Source organism: Pelodiscus sinensis, chromosome 7 (genome assembly GCF_049634645.1).
Source record: "Pelodiscus sinensis isolate JC-2024 chromosome 7, ASM4963464v1, whole genome shotgun sequence".
Taxonomy (NCBI): Eukaryota; Metazoa; Chordata; order Testudines; family Trionychidae; genus Pelodiscus; species Pelodiscus sinensis.
In genome coordinates this window covers 16281286-16298042 of record NC_134717.1, presented here as the reverse complement: position 1 = coordinate 16298042, position 16757 = coordinate 16281286, and the positions used below count along the sequence as shown (strand labels likewise).

The 16757-nt window shown below is 41.7% G+C and overlaps 1 protein-coding gene across 11 annotated transcripts in view; it reads left to right on the top strand.

Moving 5' to 3' along the window:
* NCKAP5 (NCK associated protein 5) overlaps positions 1-16757 on the top strand; it is a 652533-nt gene that overhangs the window by 223283 nt on the left and 412493 nt on the right. Inside the window, exon 1 of one of the 11 annotated variants that reach the window (XM_075933274.1) lies at positions 12442-12573. The exons of 8 other annotated variants lie outside the window; for them this stretch is intronic. Coding sequence is in view for 1 of the 3 variants with exons in the window: in XM_014580893.3 (XP_014436379.2) it covers positions 13555-13604 (50 nt within the window). In the remaining 2 variants the exon portion in view is untranslated. Of the gene's footprint in view, positions 1-12441; positions 12574-13237; positions 13605-16757 lie in introns of those variants that run through there. 2 more of the 11 variants (XM_075933273.1, XM_014580893.3) reach the window with 2 other exon arrangements.

Sequence of the window (16757 nt, the reverse complement as noted above, 5' to 3'; positions counted from 1 at the left end):
TCTCCCTTTGAAATGTATAAGAGCCACCCGTGGCTCCTCTACCCACTCATACCTCCAGCACTTCTCAATGGATAAAAAAGCAGTCTTGCCTCTCCCTTTGAAGTAAATAAGAGCCACCTGCGGCTCCTTGCCCACTTGCTGAAGCAGTCTGTGCTGGAGGAGGTTCCCCTCTGTGCCTCTTCCTTTTAAATGTACAAGAGCCGCAAGCAGCTCTTGTACATTTCAAAGGGAGAAGAACAGCAGTGAGTGACTGTTTCAATCCCCGCTCGTGCTGTTTCCCCGCTGCCCTCTGCCTCCCTTGCTCACTGTGGAGATGGAGCTGGGGGAAATTGGCTTACATACCGGCTCCCCCCAACACCAGCTCCTGCTCCCCCACTTGCTACCTTTCTCTGATAGAGGCAGCAAGGGACGGGGGAAGCAACTAGTTGAGTTCCTACTTGACTAACCAATATGGATTTGCTTATCGGGTAGTCAACTAGTTGCTTACATCCCTAGTTTAAAACAAACGTAAGTACTTCTTCACAAAACAAAGTCAGCCTATGATACTCTTTGCCAGGGTATATAGAGAAGTCCAAAAGTATAACTGGGTTAAAAAAGAATCAGGTACAATCCTGGAAGATAGGTCCATCAATAGCTATTACCAAGATGGTAAAGGACATAACGCCATACTTAGTATGTTCCTAAAAATCCTTCAACTGCCAGAAGCTGAGGTTAGATGAGAGGGGATGGATCACTTGATAAATTGCCCCATGCTGTTCATTCCCTGTGAAGCACCTGGTATTGACCATTGTTGGTAGACAGGATACTGGGCTAGATGGGCTATTGGTCTGACCCATTATGGCTACTCTTTTATACTTATGTTTTTGTTCCTCCTGTGAATCAGTATTCTACCCACTCATACTTCCAACACTTCCTAATGGATAAAGACAGAATAAAAATGCAATTTTAAGATGCCAGGCACATATATCTATGGTACAAGTTACAGTGTTAAATCTGAGAATGCATTACATTTGTAAATCTGAAGAACATGTCATTCACACACTGACACATTCCATTTTAACAGAATAAATCACAACCTGCATTAAGGTTGTGATAGTGTAACTGTAACAGAGCAGAATTTGGCTCTTTTTGTTCATTTCTTTATCTGGGTAGCTGCCAAGTAAAATAATTGTTTCATTTTTTCTATGTACATTTTGTGTGGTTTCTGTTATTGATTACTTGAAAATTTACCTACTGTTGCTCGGGTCCTTAACTCGAATAAGTTTTGTTATTTTTCTGCTGGCCACATCGGGGAGAGAGGACATTCCCAGCCATCAGTCACTGCAGCAGCTTGGGGCCAGGTGAGAAGTGCCTGTCAATGGTCGCTGCAGCTGCAGTGAGCACAGCCAGGAGGGGGGGCAGACAGACAAACAGACAAACTCTCTGAAATATATGGTAGATAGCTGTCTTTTTCTCCACCTCTGTTCCTTGCTGGCCCAGTGGCTTCCCATCTCTAGCCACTTGCTGCCCTCTTTTGGTCATTGTGCACCATAACTGTCCCTCCTACCAGACTCCTCCCTCTCTATGTTATGAGAAACAGTCCCACTCCAGGCACATCCCATTATCCTGGCACAGCCAAACCTTGATTTTAAGTTATGACAAGAAGCTCTTACCGTTTTGAAGGAGTTCCTGAACAAATGGACTCATAGACAGATGGATAGACAGACATTTCTAATATATATAGTAAAATAGTAATGAAGTAATGGAGCTTACATATGTGAAACTTACAGGGCAGATAAGTTTTGCACTATTTTTAACAACAGAGAGCAATGCCTCAGTCCTAAAATACATCATATGATGAATTTACGTGAACTCATTTTTTCTGTGTATGAACCAACATTTGAAATTTGGGCCCAAGAGGGAAAATCTATTAAGAACATGTCTAATATTTGACCAAATATATATTTCTCTAGATCAATGTAAATTTGGATGGTTCATTGAACAGGGAATATGTAGCCACAAAGTCATTAAAAAGCACTACCTGCTTCATTATCTGTGAATTGAACAAGTTTTCTTCCTTTTCAGTCTCTCGTACAATGCTTTGTGTTACACCACAATTTTTAAAAAGGGGCTTTTCCATGATTTTAAGCTGGTTAAGGTCAGTATTGTGGATAACTGGCAGATAGAAAAAGAAGGCATTTTATTGTGTTTCTGCACCTTATTGTATGAACTTGGAGATCACAGAATGCAGTGAGATAATCCATTCTGTTACTGAGATACACATTAAAAGGACCATCTCCTTGAAAAGTAAGACACACAACAGGAGACTAAAAATAAATTCAGTGTCTACACTAAATAGGGAATGGGTTAAAGATACAAAGCTCTACACAGATCTTGTATAGTACATAAACATGAATTCTTTAAACAACATCAATCTAATGGAGAAGACTAGACTGCTAAGATATTTGCTAAAGGGTATAGGGAAAAACAGGTTCAGTTTTAGTTTAAGATGAATAGTATTTGTCTCAAAGTAAAGTTTAAATCACATTTAAACTAACAACATTATGGTGGGTACCTTGTCAAAAGTTAACACCTATTCAAAATATGTTAGTTCTATCAGTGTTCCTTCTTATAAAGAGAGACAATATTTCTCATGCTGATAATTTCTACTGAATAGCCTTTTTAAATGCAACTACAGTATCAGATTAAGAAATTAATATATCTCTTTAAATCAACAAGAAATTGTCAATTACAGTTGTTTTGATGGAGTGTTTTCTAAATTAATTTGACTTTAACAAAGCACAGCTTTGATATATTTTAGTATATAGAAAATATGAGGCAGTGTGTATGATAAGGACACAATATATGCAAAGTGAATATTAATTTCTAAAAGACCATAGATCTTACCTAGTCCTCCTTGTTCAGAGAATGTTGATGGTAATATCAAGTGTAGTGATATTAATCTAAAAATATAGTGCATAATCTAAAAATACTTTAATAAAATTGTGTTTTATTAGGGTTTGAGGAGGAGTTTTCATTTGTTTGTTCACAGATGTATGTCTATCTTAATAAGACTCCCTGAACCATGAATAGGTTCATTTCTCTGAAATTACAAAAAATAGAGTTCTTGAGCAAAATATATTCCTTAGCTTTATTTGGTGGAATAAAGATCACAAATGTCCCCTACTAAGTTGAAAGAAACAAACTCCAGCAGGGAAGGTCTACTTGACATATGGGTGTTTGTTAAATGTAAAATATATGAACAACCCAGAGGGAAGGTTCCCCATTTATATGTCGAGAAAAGAAATGTATAATCTTAGAAAGGTTCACTATTTGTTTCATGTTTTTATAAAAATGAACTTCTTTCTTTTGTTGGTAGTTAGGGTTAGAAGAATTTGGGATTCATTTTACCTTATCCCATCTGTGTAAGGCAGATGGTTATTGTCTGGGTCTCCTGAACTATGCACTGTGGTTCAGTTAGAGGGCACTAGGCACAGCATGTGTATATATATACAACTGTATCACTGCATGGATGAAATGTAGGTCTACAAAGAGCAATGTCCCCCTTGGAAAAATATTGGCACACATGCTAATGTGAAAATCTGTCTCGGCTTTGGGTTCTAATACTGAATCTTGTCATTAATGACAATTTACAACACTTGAACATGCAAATATATGTAGATGCTGCATGACATGTTGAGCTTGCAAAGCTTCTGTTAGGTTAGCAAGTCATTTAAAAAAAAGCTGAAACTTATTTGAAGTCAAGAAAAAAAGTAAATAAAAAATAGTACTGAGAAATTTTTATATCTCCATTCTCACTAATAGTTATATTTTGCTATACTTTTAAAAATACTAAATTGTACTTTATTCCTCAAATAATCCCATTGGTCAAGGAATAGGGAACAGCGAGTGACAGGACCTAACCTTAGAGCTTAAATACTTATGTAGACTCAGCCTCAAATAAAACACGTTTATCTTTAAACCCACACCCCCTCTATTACATATAAAGCCCATGGAATGGATTCTGGCCTCAGGTATGCTAGAGTAAATCTGAATAATTTCATTAAAGCCAGTGGAGTTACCCTAGATTTATAAGTGTCAACAAATCAGAATCTGGACCTATATCAATAGCCTATTGAAGTATATTATGGAAATATGTGTGGTAAGTAGACGAAGTCTGTGGAAATTTCAATGACAGGTTTCTCTTGTGTTTTTTTTTTAATTTTCTTCTTGGGTACAGAGAGAATACAAAAAAATGAGAATAGGATGGCAGAAAAGCTTGTCTACCATGAACTTAAACACGTTGTTTACTTTGTGATTCTTTAAGGAAATACTCTAAATGAGTCATTTTACTCACAAAACTTATGAAATAAGTTGGAGAACCCAGTGCAGCCCAATTTTCCCTCTGCAAGATATAGGTCCTTAACACTAATTCAATAGGCTCTACAAGGCCACTTTTCTGGGCACTATTAAATTTGGCACCCTCTCATGGCACCCTTTTTCACAGTTTCAGAAGGCCAATAACTTAATGACCATGGAGACTGAATTCTTTTCCCATCTCTTGGAGGAGTAGGAGGCAGAAAGCCCTTCCAAACCTATATTGAATAGCACTCTCTGTGCTATGGGGGACATCTAGCACTGTTGTTGCCTGGCTGTAAATAGGACTTTTACCTACCCATCTTTCCACAAAAACTTTTTGCACAAGAGAGCATCCACACTGCGAAAGTGCATCGAAAAAGCGATGCCCTTTTGCGCAAGAGAATGTCAAGCCTGGATGGACGCTCTCTCGAAAAGAGCACTAATAGCTATTCACAAAATGGGTCATTAGGGCACCCGTACTTTTTTCGATAGGGATTTTTTGCACAAAAAGAGGCAGTTCCCCATCCACACACACCTTTTTGCACAGAGCTCTTGTGCAAAAAGGAGTTTATTCTTCATAGAAAGAGGAATAACTCTTGTGCAAAAACCCCTCCTTTCTGTCGATTTTCTTGCGCAAAACATGCTTGAGGTGTGGATGCTCCGTGAGTTTTTGCGCAAAAACTCTGCAGTCTAGACATAGCCTTAGACTCAAGGTATATTTTCTATAAATTGTGTGTGGTATGAGACCTTTTTATGTTAAGGAATGATATTGTTATCATGGGAAGTGCCGGACCTTGCTGGCCCCTGGGCAATGTGTGTGTGGGGAGCTCAGCTGCGGGTCCCCCTAGAAGGAGAGGGGCCTCAGGTAGAAGGGGGGAGGGATTAGGGGCAGCTAGCCCTCAGTGCCACCTGGACCACACAGCACTCTGGTGGCAATTTAAAGGACCCAGATATCCAGACTCCTTTAAGTTCCTGGTCTACTGGGCTACTGCTCCCTTTTCCCTTTTTCCTCCCAGCTGCAGTGTAGACATATCCAATGTCCCTACACATGCAATGCAAGATTATTCTAAATGTTCCTAAGGTAAATGAAATCTAGGTGACTAAAGAGGGGAGAGTGCATGCAAAAATGGTGCGGGTCTTTCAGCATAGGCCCACTGAGACTATCTACACTGCAAATGGATCTGACATTTGCACCTGGTATAGATATATCCACCATGCCAGCTCATTCAAAAGAGCACTGAGGATGTGGAGGTATGCACCACAGCCTAGCAATGCAAATACATACCCAGGGGATGAGTCATGCTTGCAAAGTTTGTGCTGAAGCCAGTGTTGTTGGGTCCTTACTGCTATTTTAGCAAACTAACTCGATTAAAGCTAGCATGGGTATGGCTACATGAACAGCAAATTGCTCCCCAAGTTGCAGAGCGGATGTAATCAGAGAACCAGATCTATTAACAAAGTTTCCAGCACTTTAAAAGCATCTCCCTTTTGCCCAAAGAATACTTTGTTAAAATGCCACAGCTCTCAGCCAAATGTTTCTACTCTGTTAGACACAGACATGCAAAATTTACCTGCACTTTTGTTCTCCCTGAGCGGATCTTGGCAGGATGTGGGTCAATGTTGCGATATTTTTTGAAAATACAAATGGAACCCTCTTGTACGGTTGGCACTGATTCCCAATAAAATCAATAGCAAAACTTCCATTGAGGGAGCAAGATTGTGCCTATTGGCTTGAAATTAGTAGGAAGATTTCAAATAATTAAAATTCTAGGAGTGAGTTAAATTTAATAACTTTGGGTATGTTTACACTACAAAGTTAGTTCGAACTAACAGACGTTAGTTCGAACTAACTTTCATAGGCGCTACACTAGCGCTCCGTTAGTTCGAATTTAATTCGAACAAACGGAGCTCTTAGTTCGAACTAGAAAAACCTCATTTTACGAGGATTAAGCCTCGTTCGAACTAGCTAGTTCGAATTAAGGAGTGTGTAGCCCCTTAATTCGAACTAGTGGGAGGCTAGCCCTCCCCAGCTTTCCCTGGTGGCCACTCTGGCCAACACCAGGGAAACTCATCTGCCCCCCTCCCGGCCCCGGAGCCCTTAAAGGGGAACGGGCTGGCTACGGTGCCCGTGCCAGGTGCAAGCCTGCCAGCACCCAGCCAGCAGACCCTGCACCTGGCACAGCTCAGCCAACCACCCAATGCCCCCCAGCCCTCCCCCTCTTCCTGGGACCAGGCTGGCGGCTCCCGGGAGCTTGCCCGGGACCGCAAGAGGCGGGCACCCGCCTGGGCTAGTGCAGACATCGTGGACTTCGTCCACGATCTCCGCACTAGGCACAGGAAAGTGGCCATCTAGGGCAGGAGAGCTGCCAGCCTGGCCACCCAGGAGCAGGTGTGCAAGAGAATCAAGGGGGTCCACTGAGACCCCCGACCCTGAGCCCTGAGCTTACAATGGCCGTCCTGGGTCAGACCAAAGGTCCATGTAGCCCAGTAGCCTGTCTGCCGACAGCGGCCAACCCTAGGGACCCTGGAGGGGATGGACCGAAGACAGTGACCAAGCCATTTGTCTCGTGCCATCCCTCTCCAGCCTTCCACAAACCATGGACAGGGACACCACTCCTACCCCCTGGCTAATACCACTCCATGGACCCAGCCTCCATGAATTTATCTAAATTCTCTTTAAACTCTGTTATAGTTCTAGCCTTCACAGACTCCTGCAGCAAGGAGTTCCACAGGTTGACTCTTTGCTTTGTGAAGAACAACTTTCTGTTACTAGTTTGAAGCCTGCTACCCATTCCTTTCCTTTGGTGTCCTCTAGTCCTTCTTTATGGGAACTAATGAAGAACTTTTCTGTATGCACCCTCTCCACCCCACTCATGCTTTTAGAGACCTCTATCCTGTCCCCCCTCCGTCTCCTCTTTTCTAAGCTGAAAAGTCCCAGTCTCTTTAGCCTCTCTTCATCTGGGACCTGTTCCCAACCCCTGATCATGTTAGTTGCCCTCCCCTCTCCCAGCCTCTCTCTTCCCCTCTCCCACCTCCTTTTCCCAGTCTCCCCCAGTTTTGTTCAATAAAGACAGATTCCATTTTGGAAGACACGTTATCTTTATTTTGTACATCAAGAAGAAGGGCTAAGGAAGGGTAAGTGGAAGGAGGTGAGGGAGGAATGGGGCACGAGCCCCTGATGGGGAGGACTGGGCTGGCTCTGTGGGCTTCTGGGGGTGGAAGCTCTCCTGCAGCCCCCCAATTGCCCCCTCTCTCCAGATGGCAGCCTGCGGCAAGTGCAGCTGGGCTGATGGCCGAGTGGTGTGATGTGCCCAGTGTGGGTAGTCTGGGCAATCCAAGCCAGGACTGCTTTGCAAGCGGGGCACCCCTGAGAACTGTCTGTCCGGGGTGGAGGTCGGGTCCCTTTAAGCACAGCCCTCGGCTAGCCTGAGAAAGCATCTCCACGCTCTAAGTTCTCCTCTGATGCCCTGCCGGCACTGCTTCCGGCCATCCTCAAGCCCGGTTCAGGGTCCACTTAATGTGGACATGCTAGTTCGAATTAGCAAAATGCCAGTTCGAACTAGTTTTTTAGTCTGGATCCGTTAGTTCGAATTAGCTTAGTTCGAATTAACTAATTCGAACTAAGTTAGTTAGAATTAACGTTGTAGTATAGACATACCCTTTGTTAGTTTTAAAGATTTTTACAAAAATATTTTAAATTTGGTCACCTCTTCCCCATGCAGATTTTCGCTATGATTAAATAGTCATAGTGATATTATCAACTACAACTGAACTAGACCATTCATGATCTTGCTGCCTATCATATTTATTTTTAGTTTATTTCTACTTTGAAAGAGGTATGGAATGAACCAAACCATTTTAAAATAACAGACCTGATTCCAGTCTCTCTGATACTTTATTTCAAACTGGGGAAAATTTAGGAACATAGGATGGACCACACTGGAACTGACCCACCATGTTCCACTGGAACTGGTCCATCTAAGTCCAATGTCCTGTCTTCAGTAGTGACCTTGTGTGTCAGAGAAAGAAACAAAAATCCCCAAATAGACAGTTGGGTCTTCATATGTGACATCTTTGCTATTCCTTATATGTTACACTAAAGTTATTTGATTTCATGTTTACTTTAGAAGGTTCTGATGTATGAGTTATGCACTTTGGCACTGATAAAAACCATAAATGTTTTTAAAAGTGTGCTCTATGATCTATTAAACATTTATGTTAGATAAAATTAAGGGACAAGAACCAATTCAAAATGTGGTGTCTGCACCTATACATCCTACAGTCATAAACTAAGGGTACGTCTAGACTACAGGCTTTTGTCGACAGAAGTTTTGTCATACTGTCGACAAAACTTCTGTCAACAAAGAGCGTTTACACTACATTCAGTTCTGTCGACAAAGCAAGCTGCTTTGTCGACATGGTAGTGTAGGCGCAAAGGACAGTTTACATGCAATAACACCTTCAGTCGACAGAAACTCTGTCGACAGAAGGCGTTATGCCTCGTAAAATGAGGTTTACCAGCGTTGATAAAACTGCTGAGTTCTGTCGACATTATGTCGACAGAACTCAGCAGTAGTGTAGACGCAGGTATAGTTTTGTCGACAAAAGTCTGTAGTCTAGACACACCCTCAGACACACATAAAACTCATATAAACTATTAGTCTTGCAAATGGAAGAGGAAGTCAAGGAAGAACAGCAGCTCACTGGTCAGGAGTAACAGTTTAATTTGCAGAAAGGTATTATTTACTTTGAGGTTGTTGTAAGTTGTAGAAAAATAATGTAGTTCTATTTTTAGTTATGAAATATTGTGGTCATAGATTAATAGCCTGTTCCTCCTCTATAAACTTCAGTGGATGCAATATTGTGTTCTAAATAGTTAACACTTAGCAAAGATATATTTAGATTGGGTTGTATTGACTAATCACATTTTTACTGCATATAGCAATACTGAAAGATTATCCAAATACTGGTATGAACTATACAGAAGCCTCATTTGCAAAAGCTGGATTGGGCAAATATGAGCAGAAGTAGGAAGGCATGCAAACTAAGAAAGTTGCTTGCCCTTTGACACTGTATTTTACAATCCATAATTTGGAGATAAAATCAATGGATTAGTACAGCATTTTTTGCATCTACACCTCAGAAATATTTGGGCTTTGTAATTTTAATCAGTGTAGTCAGCTGATACTATAAATGAACACATATACTAACCTGTATCCTGTGGCCTGTAGTTTATTGGTGATATGCATACCATAGTTTGAATACCACTAATTTATAACAAGTATGAGCTTCAAAGGATTTAATGGTTATCAGTAAATGATGATAAAAGTCTACTTCACCTCACACAAACTGATGGAAAAATATTGGCATTGATCATCAACAGTTACAAATAGACAAAGGGAAATGCTGCTTGAGCACTGGTTGAATTTGACTGAAGAATGTTTACTTTGTATGTTTTGATGTTATGTTGACAACTTGTACATTAACATTTATGAAGCTTTAATTTTAATCTGAATTTATTGTTATTAATTATTGTTTTAGCCCCCGATAATTTTCAAGAACTGTGAAAATTTAAATAGATATATATTAAAATGCTGAAAAATAAAGATTGATCCTTTCTAAAATTATATATACATATTTAAACATGCAGTGCTGCTAAGTCGAGTATATAGTGTTCTGCTCTAACTTGCATGCTGAGATGAAACCATATGTGGCAAGCAAAATGTCAAGGTGAAACTGAAATGCTTATTTTCATGCAAAGGACACTAATAACTGTGATAACATTTTATTGCAGTGATGTTATTTCTATTATATCAAAAGCTTAAGGTACTTTATGTTCAGCCATTAAAACTGATGGCTGTTGACTGAATAAAGAGAAAGTTGTTCCCTGTGACTTCACTGCAACAATGTATTAAGCAACTGCATGACTTCAGTATAGGTCTTGAATTCAGTGGGATTACTCATGTGCTTACAGTTATGTACATGCTTATATGTTCTTCTGGATAGTAGCTGCCTGGAACCTTATAGACTTACTACGTTCTAATTGGTTTAGAGACATACCTATTGTAATGTGTTTGCTAATCTTTATCTGCGGTCCTTTGCCTTTTCCATTCTGACTTCAAATGTGGGATTATTTCTGTTCAGTTTATACCTACATTTCTGTCCTCTTCATTCTGATAGCACTTTCCTCCTGTTCTGTTACTGGTTCATTAACTTGTGCTTCTATCATAACTTTCTTTTTCCTAGTATATCCAAAAAAGGATAGCCTTCTAATTTGTAAGGAAAGTAGGCTTTAACAAAATGCCACCACTGTAATTTCCAGATACTCATCTCTAAACTCACCAAACCAGGGGGTTGACTAGAAAAGTTTCCCCCTCTCATTGTGTTTAACTGCCTCTTGTTGTTTTCAAAATACACATGAAGTCTAGAGCACATGACCTATGAAGAGATGCTGAGAGATTTGGGTTTATTTAGTTTGCAGAAGAGTGAGGCGGGATTTGATAGCAACCTTCAACTTCTTGAAGGGAGGTTCCAAAGAGGATGTAGAGAGGCTGTTCTCAGTAATGACTGATGGCAGAACAAGGAGCAATGGTCTTAAATTACAGTTTGGGAGGTCTAGGATATTAAGGAAAACTATTTCACTAGGAGGGTGGTGAAGCACTGGAATGGGTTACCTCGGAAAGAGGTGGAATCTTCATCCCAAGAGGTTTTTAAGTCCTGGCTTGACAAAGCCCTGCCTGGGATGATTTAGTTGGGGTTGGTCCTGCTTGGGGCAGGCGGTTGGACTCGATGAGGTCTCTTCCAGCCCTAGGATTATATAATTCTATGTGTTGTAACGTACATACTTTTTTATTTGCATTTATTGACTCCAATCTGACAAAATGTTCTGTGACACATTTGTATAAATTCTTCACATACTAAACTAACTTAGAATTTACTCATAAAGATTGGGGGTTTAAAACTATACTGTAATTGTGTAAATCTATAGTCTAATTTTTAATCCAAATTTTGCAAGGAAGTAAATCATCCATCTAGCAGTCTAACTGGCAGAAATCCCATTTGGCATAATTATAGTCACTTATCACTTTTTAGATAAATAATTCCAGCAAAATGGGCCAAGAACTTTCTGTCTTGGTGAGCATTTGCCAACTTTTCAGGATATTTTAAAAGACATCTATTTATTGAGTATATATTTCAGAATATTTAATACAAGAGTTTTTATTCTTTTCACTGTTGTATAGTCACAAAGTACTTTAGTAAAACTGTTTAGTTCTCCTGTTTACATCTGAAGATACGGAACTTTTATATATGCTTAAGAAAATATTGGGATTGCAAGTGTATTTTGAGTTTAGAAGTGTCATGGATTGAAGTGTTTCTTCTAAGAAATTACATCTCCCCAAACTTTATTAACAGTATATCCAGCATCTTGAAGAGTCACCAGTTAAATCCTTGACCAAAATCGTGATCTGTAAAAGTGCACTGATTTGAAACTAGTGCCGAGGGTCCAAGACCAGTTGATAGTTCTAATGTGTAACTTGCCTGCTCCCAGTACTTTTTTCTTTTTCTCGAGGGGAGGAAAATGTACATCGCACGGCTGCTCTGAATGTTCGGGACAAGCTGATAATCAGATTGTGGTAACTGTGTTAGTAGCGAGCGTTTGACCGTAGAGACCTAGGGCAGGGGTGGGCTCTCTGGTTGTGCCCTGGGGGATGGGCAGGGTTCTAAGCTTTCCGTGATCCTGCCTGTCCAAGCGTCTTGCCTTTCAGGCACCCAGTTCACAGCAGACAATAGCAGCCCGCACTCTTCCCTGCCTCCCTCCCCTCCCCGGGCTCGCCTAACCCCTGCTGCAGGCGCGGATTTGTCAGAGCCATTCAGTTGAGACTGATTATGATTGCAGCAGATGGGCTGGATTTGACAGCCCCGCTCCGAAGCAGTTTCGCGGGGGCCCGGGGAATTAGCAGGCCCCGGCCGCGCGCTGCCCTCCCCGCGCAGCGCCCGGGCACATGCGGCGCGTCCCGCAGCCCCAGCAGGCCAGGGAAGGAGCCGCTGGAGCGCGACCGAGCGGGAGAGGCGCGGGGCTCCCCGGCAGCGGCGCGGGAGAGCCGGGGAGGCGGCGGCCGCTGCTCGGGGCGGGCCATGGAAAGTTTCTCGGCTCGGGGGACCCCGGCCGGCTCCTCGCCCCTGTAAGGCGGTAGCGTCCCGCGCCCTGCTCCAGCATGTCTCGCCGCAGGCCAGGTAAGGCGCCAAGCCCTGCGCCCCACCTCCAGCCCTGCGCCGCCCGGGCTCCCGCCGCTGTCCCCGCACGCTGCTGCCCGGCGGGCTGGGTTAGCTGCGCCCGGAGGAGGCGCAAGGTCTGGGGCAGGTGAGAGCAACCAGCTGCTGCCGTACGGGCAGGGGAGGGGCTCGTGGCGCCGCCTGTGGGCCCGGGTCTGGCCGCCCGGGAGGCGTGTTTGTGCCACGCAGGGGGCACCTGCTTCTCCCCGCTGCTGCCGCCAGCGGCGCAGGTCTCTGTGCTGCCCCCTGAGCTCTGCCTCGCCAGCCCCAGGCGCCCTGCCCCCCCGAGGCAGGGCCTGTCCGGCACTTTGGCTCCTGCCCCTGCTCTGCCGTCCCAGCAGCTCCTGCCCCCTCGCCACCCAGCTCCCTCTGCTGCGGCGGCTCCTCCCTCGGCTGCTGCTGCTCCCGAGTGAGGGAGGCTGCACAATTGTGTGCCCTGTTGCTACTGGCAACTCCATGCGCCGAATTGCTACGCATCCATAAGCAGCTTAATTCTGATGGATGGCCCAGAAATATGATCTTTTAAAGATGACCAGTGAGACTGAGGCACCAAAGCTTTCTACCCCCCCCCCGCCTGTGTGTATACCTGTGTCTGTGTGCACGCGCGCCTATTTTAGAACGATTAGAATGTTTAATCTTTAAAAATTAATCCCAGTGCCTTCCCACTTGTGATGTGGCTGCTTTATCGAGGCTTTCTGTGCGACTGCGGCAGAGCTTTCATTTCTACCCTTCATTATGTATGCTTCTGTTGATTCAGATAAACGAAGCTTTTTATGTAATTTTACTTCTGTGTCTGATCATTGAAACAGACCTATCCTACTGACCCAGAAGGATGCTTGAAAGCTCTCCGGAAACAATTTGTTAACGAAATCAATTTGTTGCAGATAATAGAAATATCTGTTTTCCCATCTTCCACCTCCTGGCCCTCACTCTCCACCTTGTATGAAAGCTGGTCACTCTCCCTTCTTCCTAACCAGAGGAGTACACTACAGGTAACAAAGTACACAGAAAGAATGCTCTGTGTTTTCTGTGTGTGGCTGTGTGCTTAATATGAACAGTAATTGTTTTATCTAATGATTCAAAAATGGTCTGGTTGGCTGAGTTTGGAATCACTTCCAGAGCTGTGGGTGAGAAACCTGGACTAACCAAATATTTAGTTAATGTTTATGCTAATTTGTGCTGAGCAGCTCTTTCCTTCCTTGTAAAGTGTTTAAGAATACTTTACCTTAAGTCTATAAACATTGTGTTTCCTTAGGAAAAAAAATCACCTGAATCTTGGTTATATGAAATCTTTAAGTAGGAGGTTGTGCATTTTTGAGTAGAGGGAAGTTTAATGAATTTAATTTGTTAAGGTTTTGTCTTGAGCAGCACTATGGTACACAATCTGATGTTTGCTTTTTGTACTGTATGCTTTTTATACTGTGTATTACTTCCTTAGTGTAAACATTTCAGTCCTGTTGCTTCAGATGAGCCAGGTTTTCTTTCTCTTTTTGTATTATGATGCATTAAGAAATATCCTAATAAATGTTTGTTCCAGTTGAAGTGAAGAGGTTTTAAAAACAAACACAAAACTTGGCCTAAGTAATCACATCATATATTGGTGGAAAGAAACAAGTTCAGAAGGAAATGAAATATAGTCACATTTAGTTCATATTCAAAGAGAAAAGGATAGGAGAATGTAAAATAAACTTAAAAATAAAGTGTGAAATGATGAATTGCTGTTCATAGTATTCCAAAACCCTTTCAGTTGTTCAGTTGTTGTCTATAGAGCACAGTTTTAGACTATCATCCTCTGTGTGAGTTGCTCCTTAAATTAAAAGTTTTCCTGAAAACTTAAAGGTGGATAAAGACAGAAATTGACCTTGGAGCTTGCTTGCTTTAAGAATTATCCACTTTCACCCAAACAAGCATTGTTGCTAATTTCATATTCAATTTTAATCATGTCTTTTAGATAATCCGTTTGTTCTCATAACTGTAGGTAATACTTCCGGCCTAATTGTTTAAATGGTTTACAGACTACTCCTTGTAGATTTGTGCTTTAAAAATTGATATTGTTTATCATTCGAATGTTTGCTAAGTTTTTAACAAGCAAGGTAACAGTTCACAGGCAAGTGATTTACATCTGAGGGATTGACTGTATACATTTCTGGATTGCAGATAAGCTATGTAAGTAAACAAAAGTGCAGCAGTCTCTTATTGTGCATGACTGTGGAGATATCATGGGACCTTTTCACAAGTTAATATAACAAGGCATCGTGGGAACTGTTTGATCTACTGGACTTTTGCTTGGCAGTAGTTTACTCAAGGTTATTACACTTTGTTTGGAGACTTGTATTTGCTAGCCATTATTGCATTTTTAGTTCCAGGCTTCCCAGAGTTACAGGTTAGTAGGTCAATAAAATTTACTCTGAGATGTCAGAACTGACAAGTTCTGTTTTTAAATGTAGTTGGGAATGTACTGTTTAATATTCAAAAATTGTAGGATTATTTTCCTAGAAATTTTAATGCAAGTGATAGTTATGTGATGATTAAATAAAAACATTTCTTCTGATCCGAATATCTAGATTGCTGTTTTTACTTTCCTTGGTTAATTGAGGAAACATAGGGAATTTATTACATTTCAGTAATTTTTGCTTTTGGATTTAGTTTACAGTGCTTGAAATCTAGTCATTGAGATCTGGAGCTAGAATCAATATAAATTAGGAGTAACTTCACTGGAGTTTTTACTTCCTTTGCCTCCACTGAGTTTTTTCTGGATTGTCAGTGATGGGACTGAAGTCATCATCTGGCCCGGAGGTAGACATTTCTTTTAAAAGGGAGTTATTTTGCTTGCACTACAGATCATAAGCAATACAGGGGAACCTCGGCTTAAGGTACACAAGTCAAGCTATGTAAAAAACGTAGCTGTAGTTGATATACCTTAAGATGAGCTTCAGTGCTGTCCTCACAGCGGGTGGTCAGTGGGAGAAATGCTCCCGTCAACTTCCCTTACCCCTCACGAGAAGTAGGATTACTAGCTCTAAGGGGGGAGCCCTCAGCATTTGATTTAGCGGGTCTTTATTAGACCCGCTAAATCAAACATTGGAAGATCAACTGCTGCAGCGTCAATCTTCTTGCAAGTGAAGACGTGGCTTAAGTTACATTTGCAATTTCATATCATCCAGTGGGGATGTGTAATCCCAGTTAATCAGTTAACCAGTTAAACATTATGTTTAACCAGTTAACCAATTAAACAGGGGCAGGTAGGGACGTAACATTTTATGTCCAGGCCTGCCACAGACAGGGGCTTTTCTGGCTGGGCTGGAGCTCCTCTACTGTGGCGAGCGCCACAAGGCTGGAGTAGACTCTTCCTGCAGCAGTTGGTGGGTGCTCTAACCCCTGCTGGTTAACCATAATCAGTAAAATTCAGCTGTTAAGGGTGATGCTTGCTGGTTAACCATTCACATCCCTATTATCCAAGTTTATGAATGTTCACTATGTGTTTCCAGAATTAATGTAAACAGTTCGTGTCCTTCTATATCTTAGGTTGCAAATGAATCTATTCACCACTGACTTGTCCTGCACTTAGGAAAAATGCATATCTCTGTTACATGTGCTTGTTACAGGCTAGTGAAGAAATGTTTAGTAGGGCTCACAAACCCTAAGAATGACCTCAAAGCGTCACACTAAAGGTCCATTTAACACAGTGCCAGGTGCCCCAGAGGAAATGAACAGAACAAGTAATCCTCAAATGATCTATCCTTTGTCATCCATTTTCAGCCCTGCCCATCCTGGCTAACAGCCATTGAGGGACTATCGTCCATGAATTTATCCAATTATTTTTTGAGCCCTGTAAAGTCTCAGCTTTCACAAAATTCTCTGGCAGGGAATTCCACAGGCTGACTGAGTGTTATGTGAAGAAATACTTCTGTTTGTTTATTTTAAATCTGCTGCCTATTAATTTTATTTGCTGACCCCCTAGTTCTTGTATTATGGGAAGAAGTAAATAACTTTTCCTTATTTCCTTATTTACTTTCTCCACACCAGCCATGATTTTATAGACCTCTATCATATGTCTCAAATGTCAAGCTGAAAAGTTCCGGTCATATTAATCTCTCCTCATATGGCAGCCATTTCATGTCTTTAATAATTTTTGTTGCCCTTTT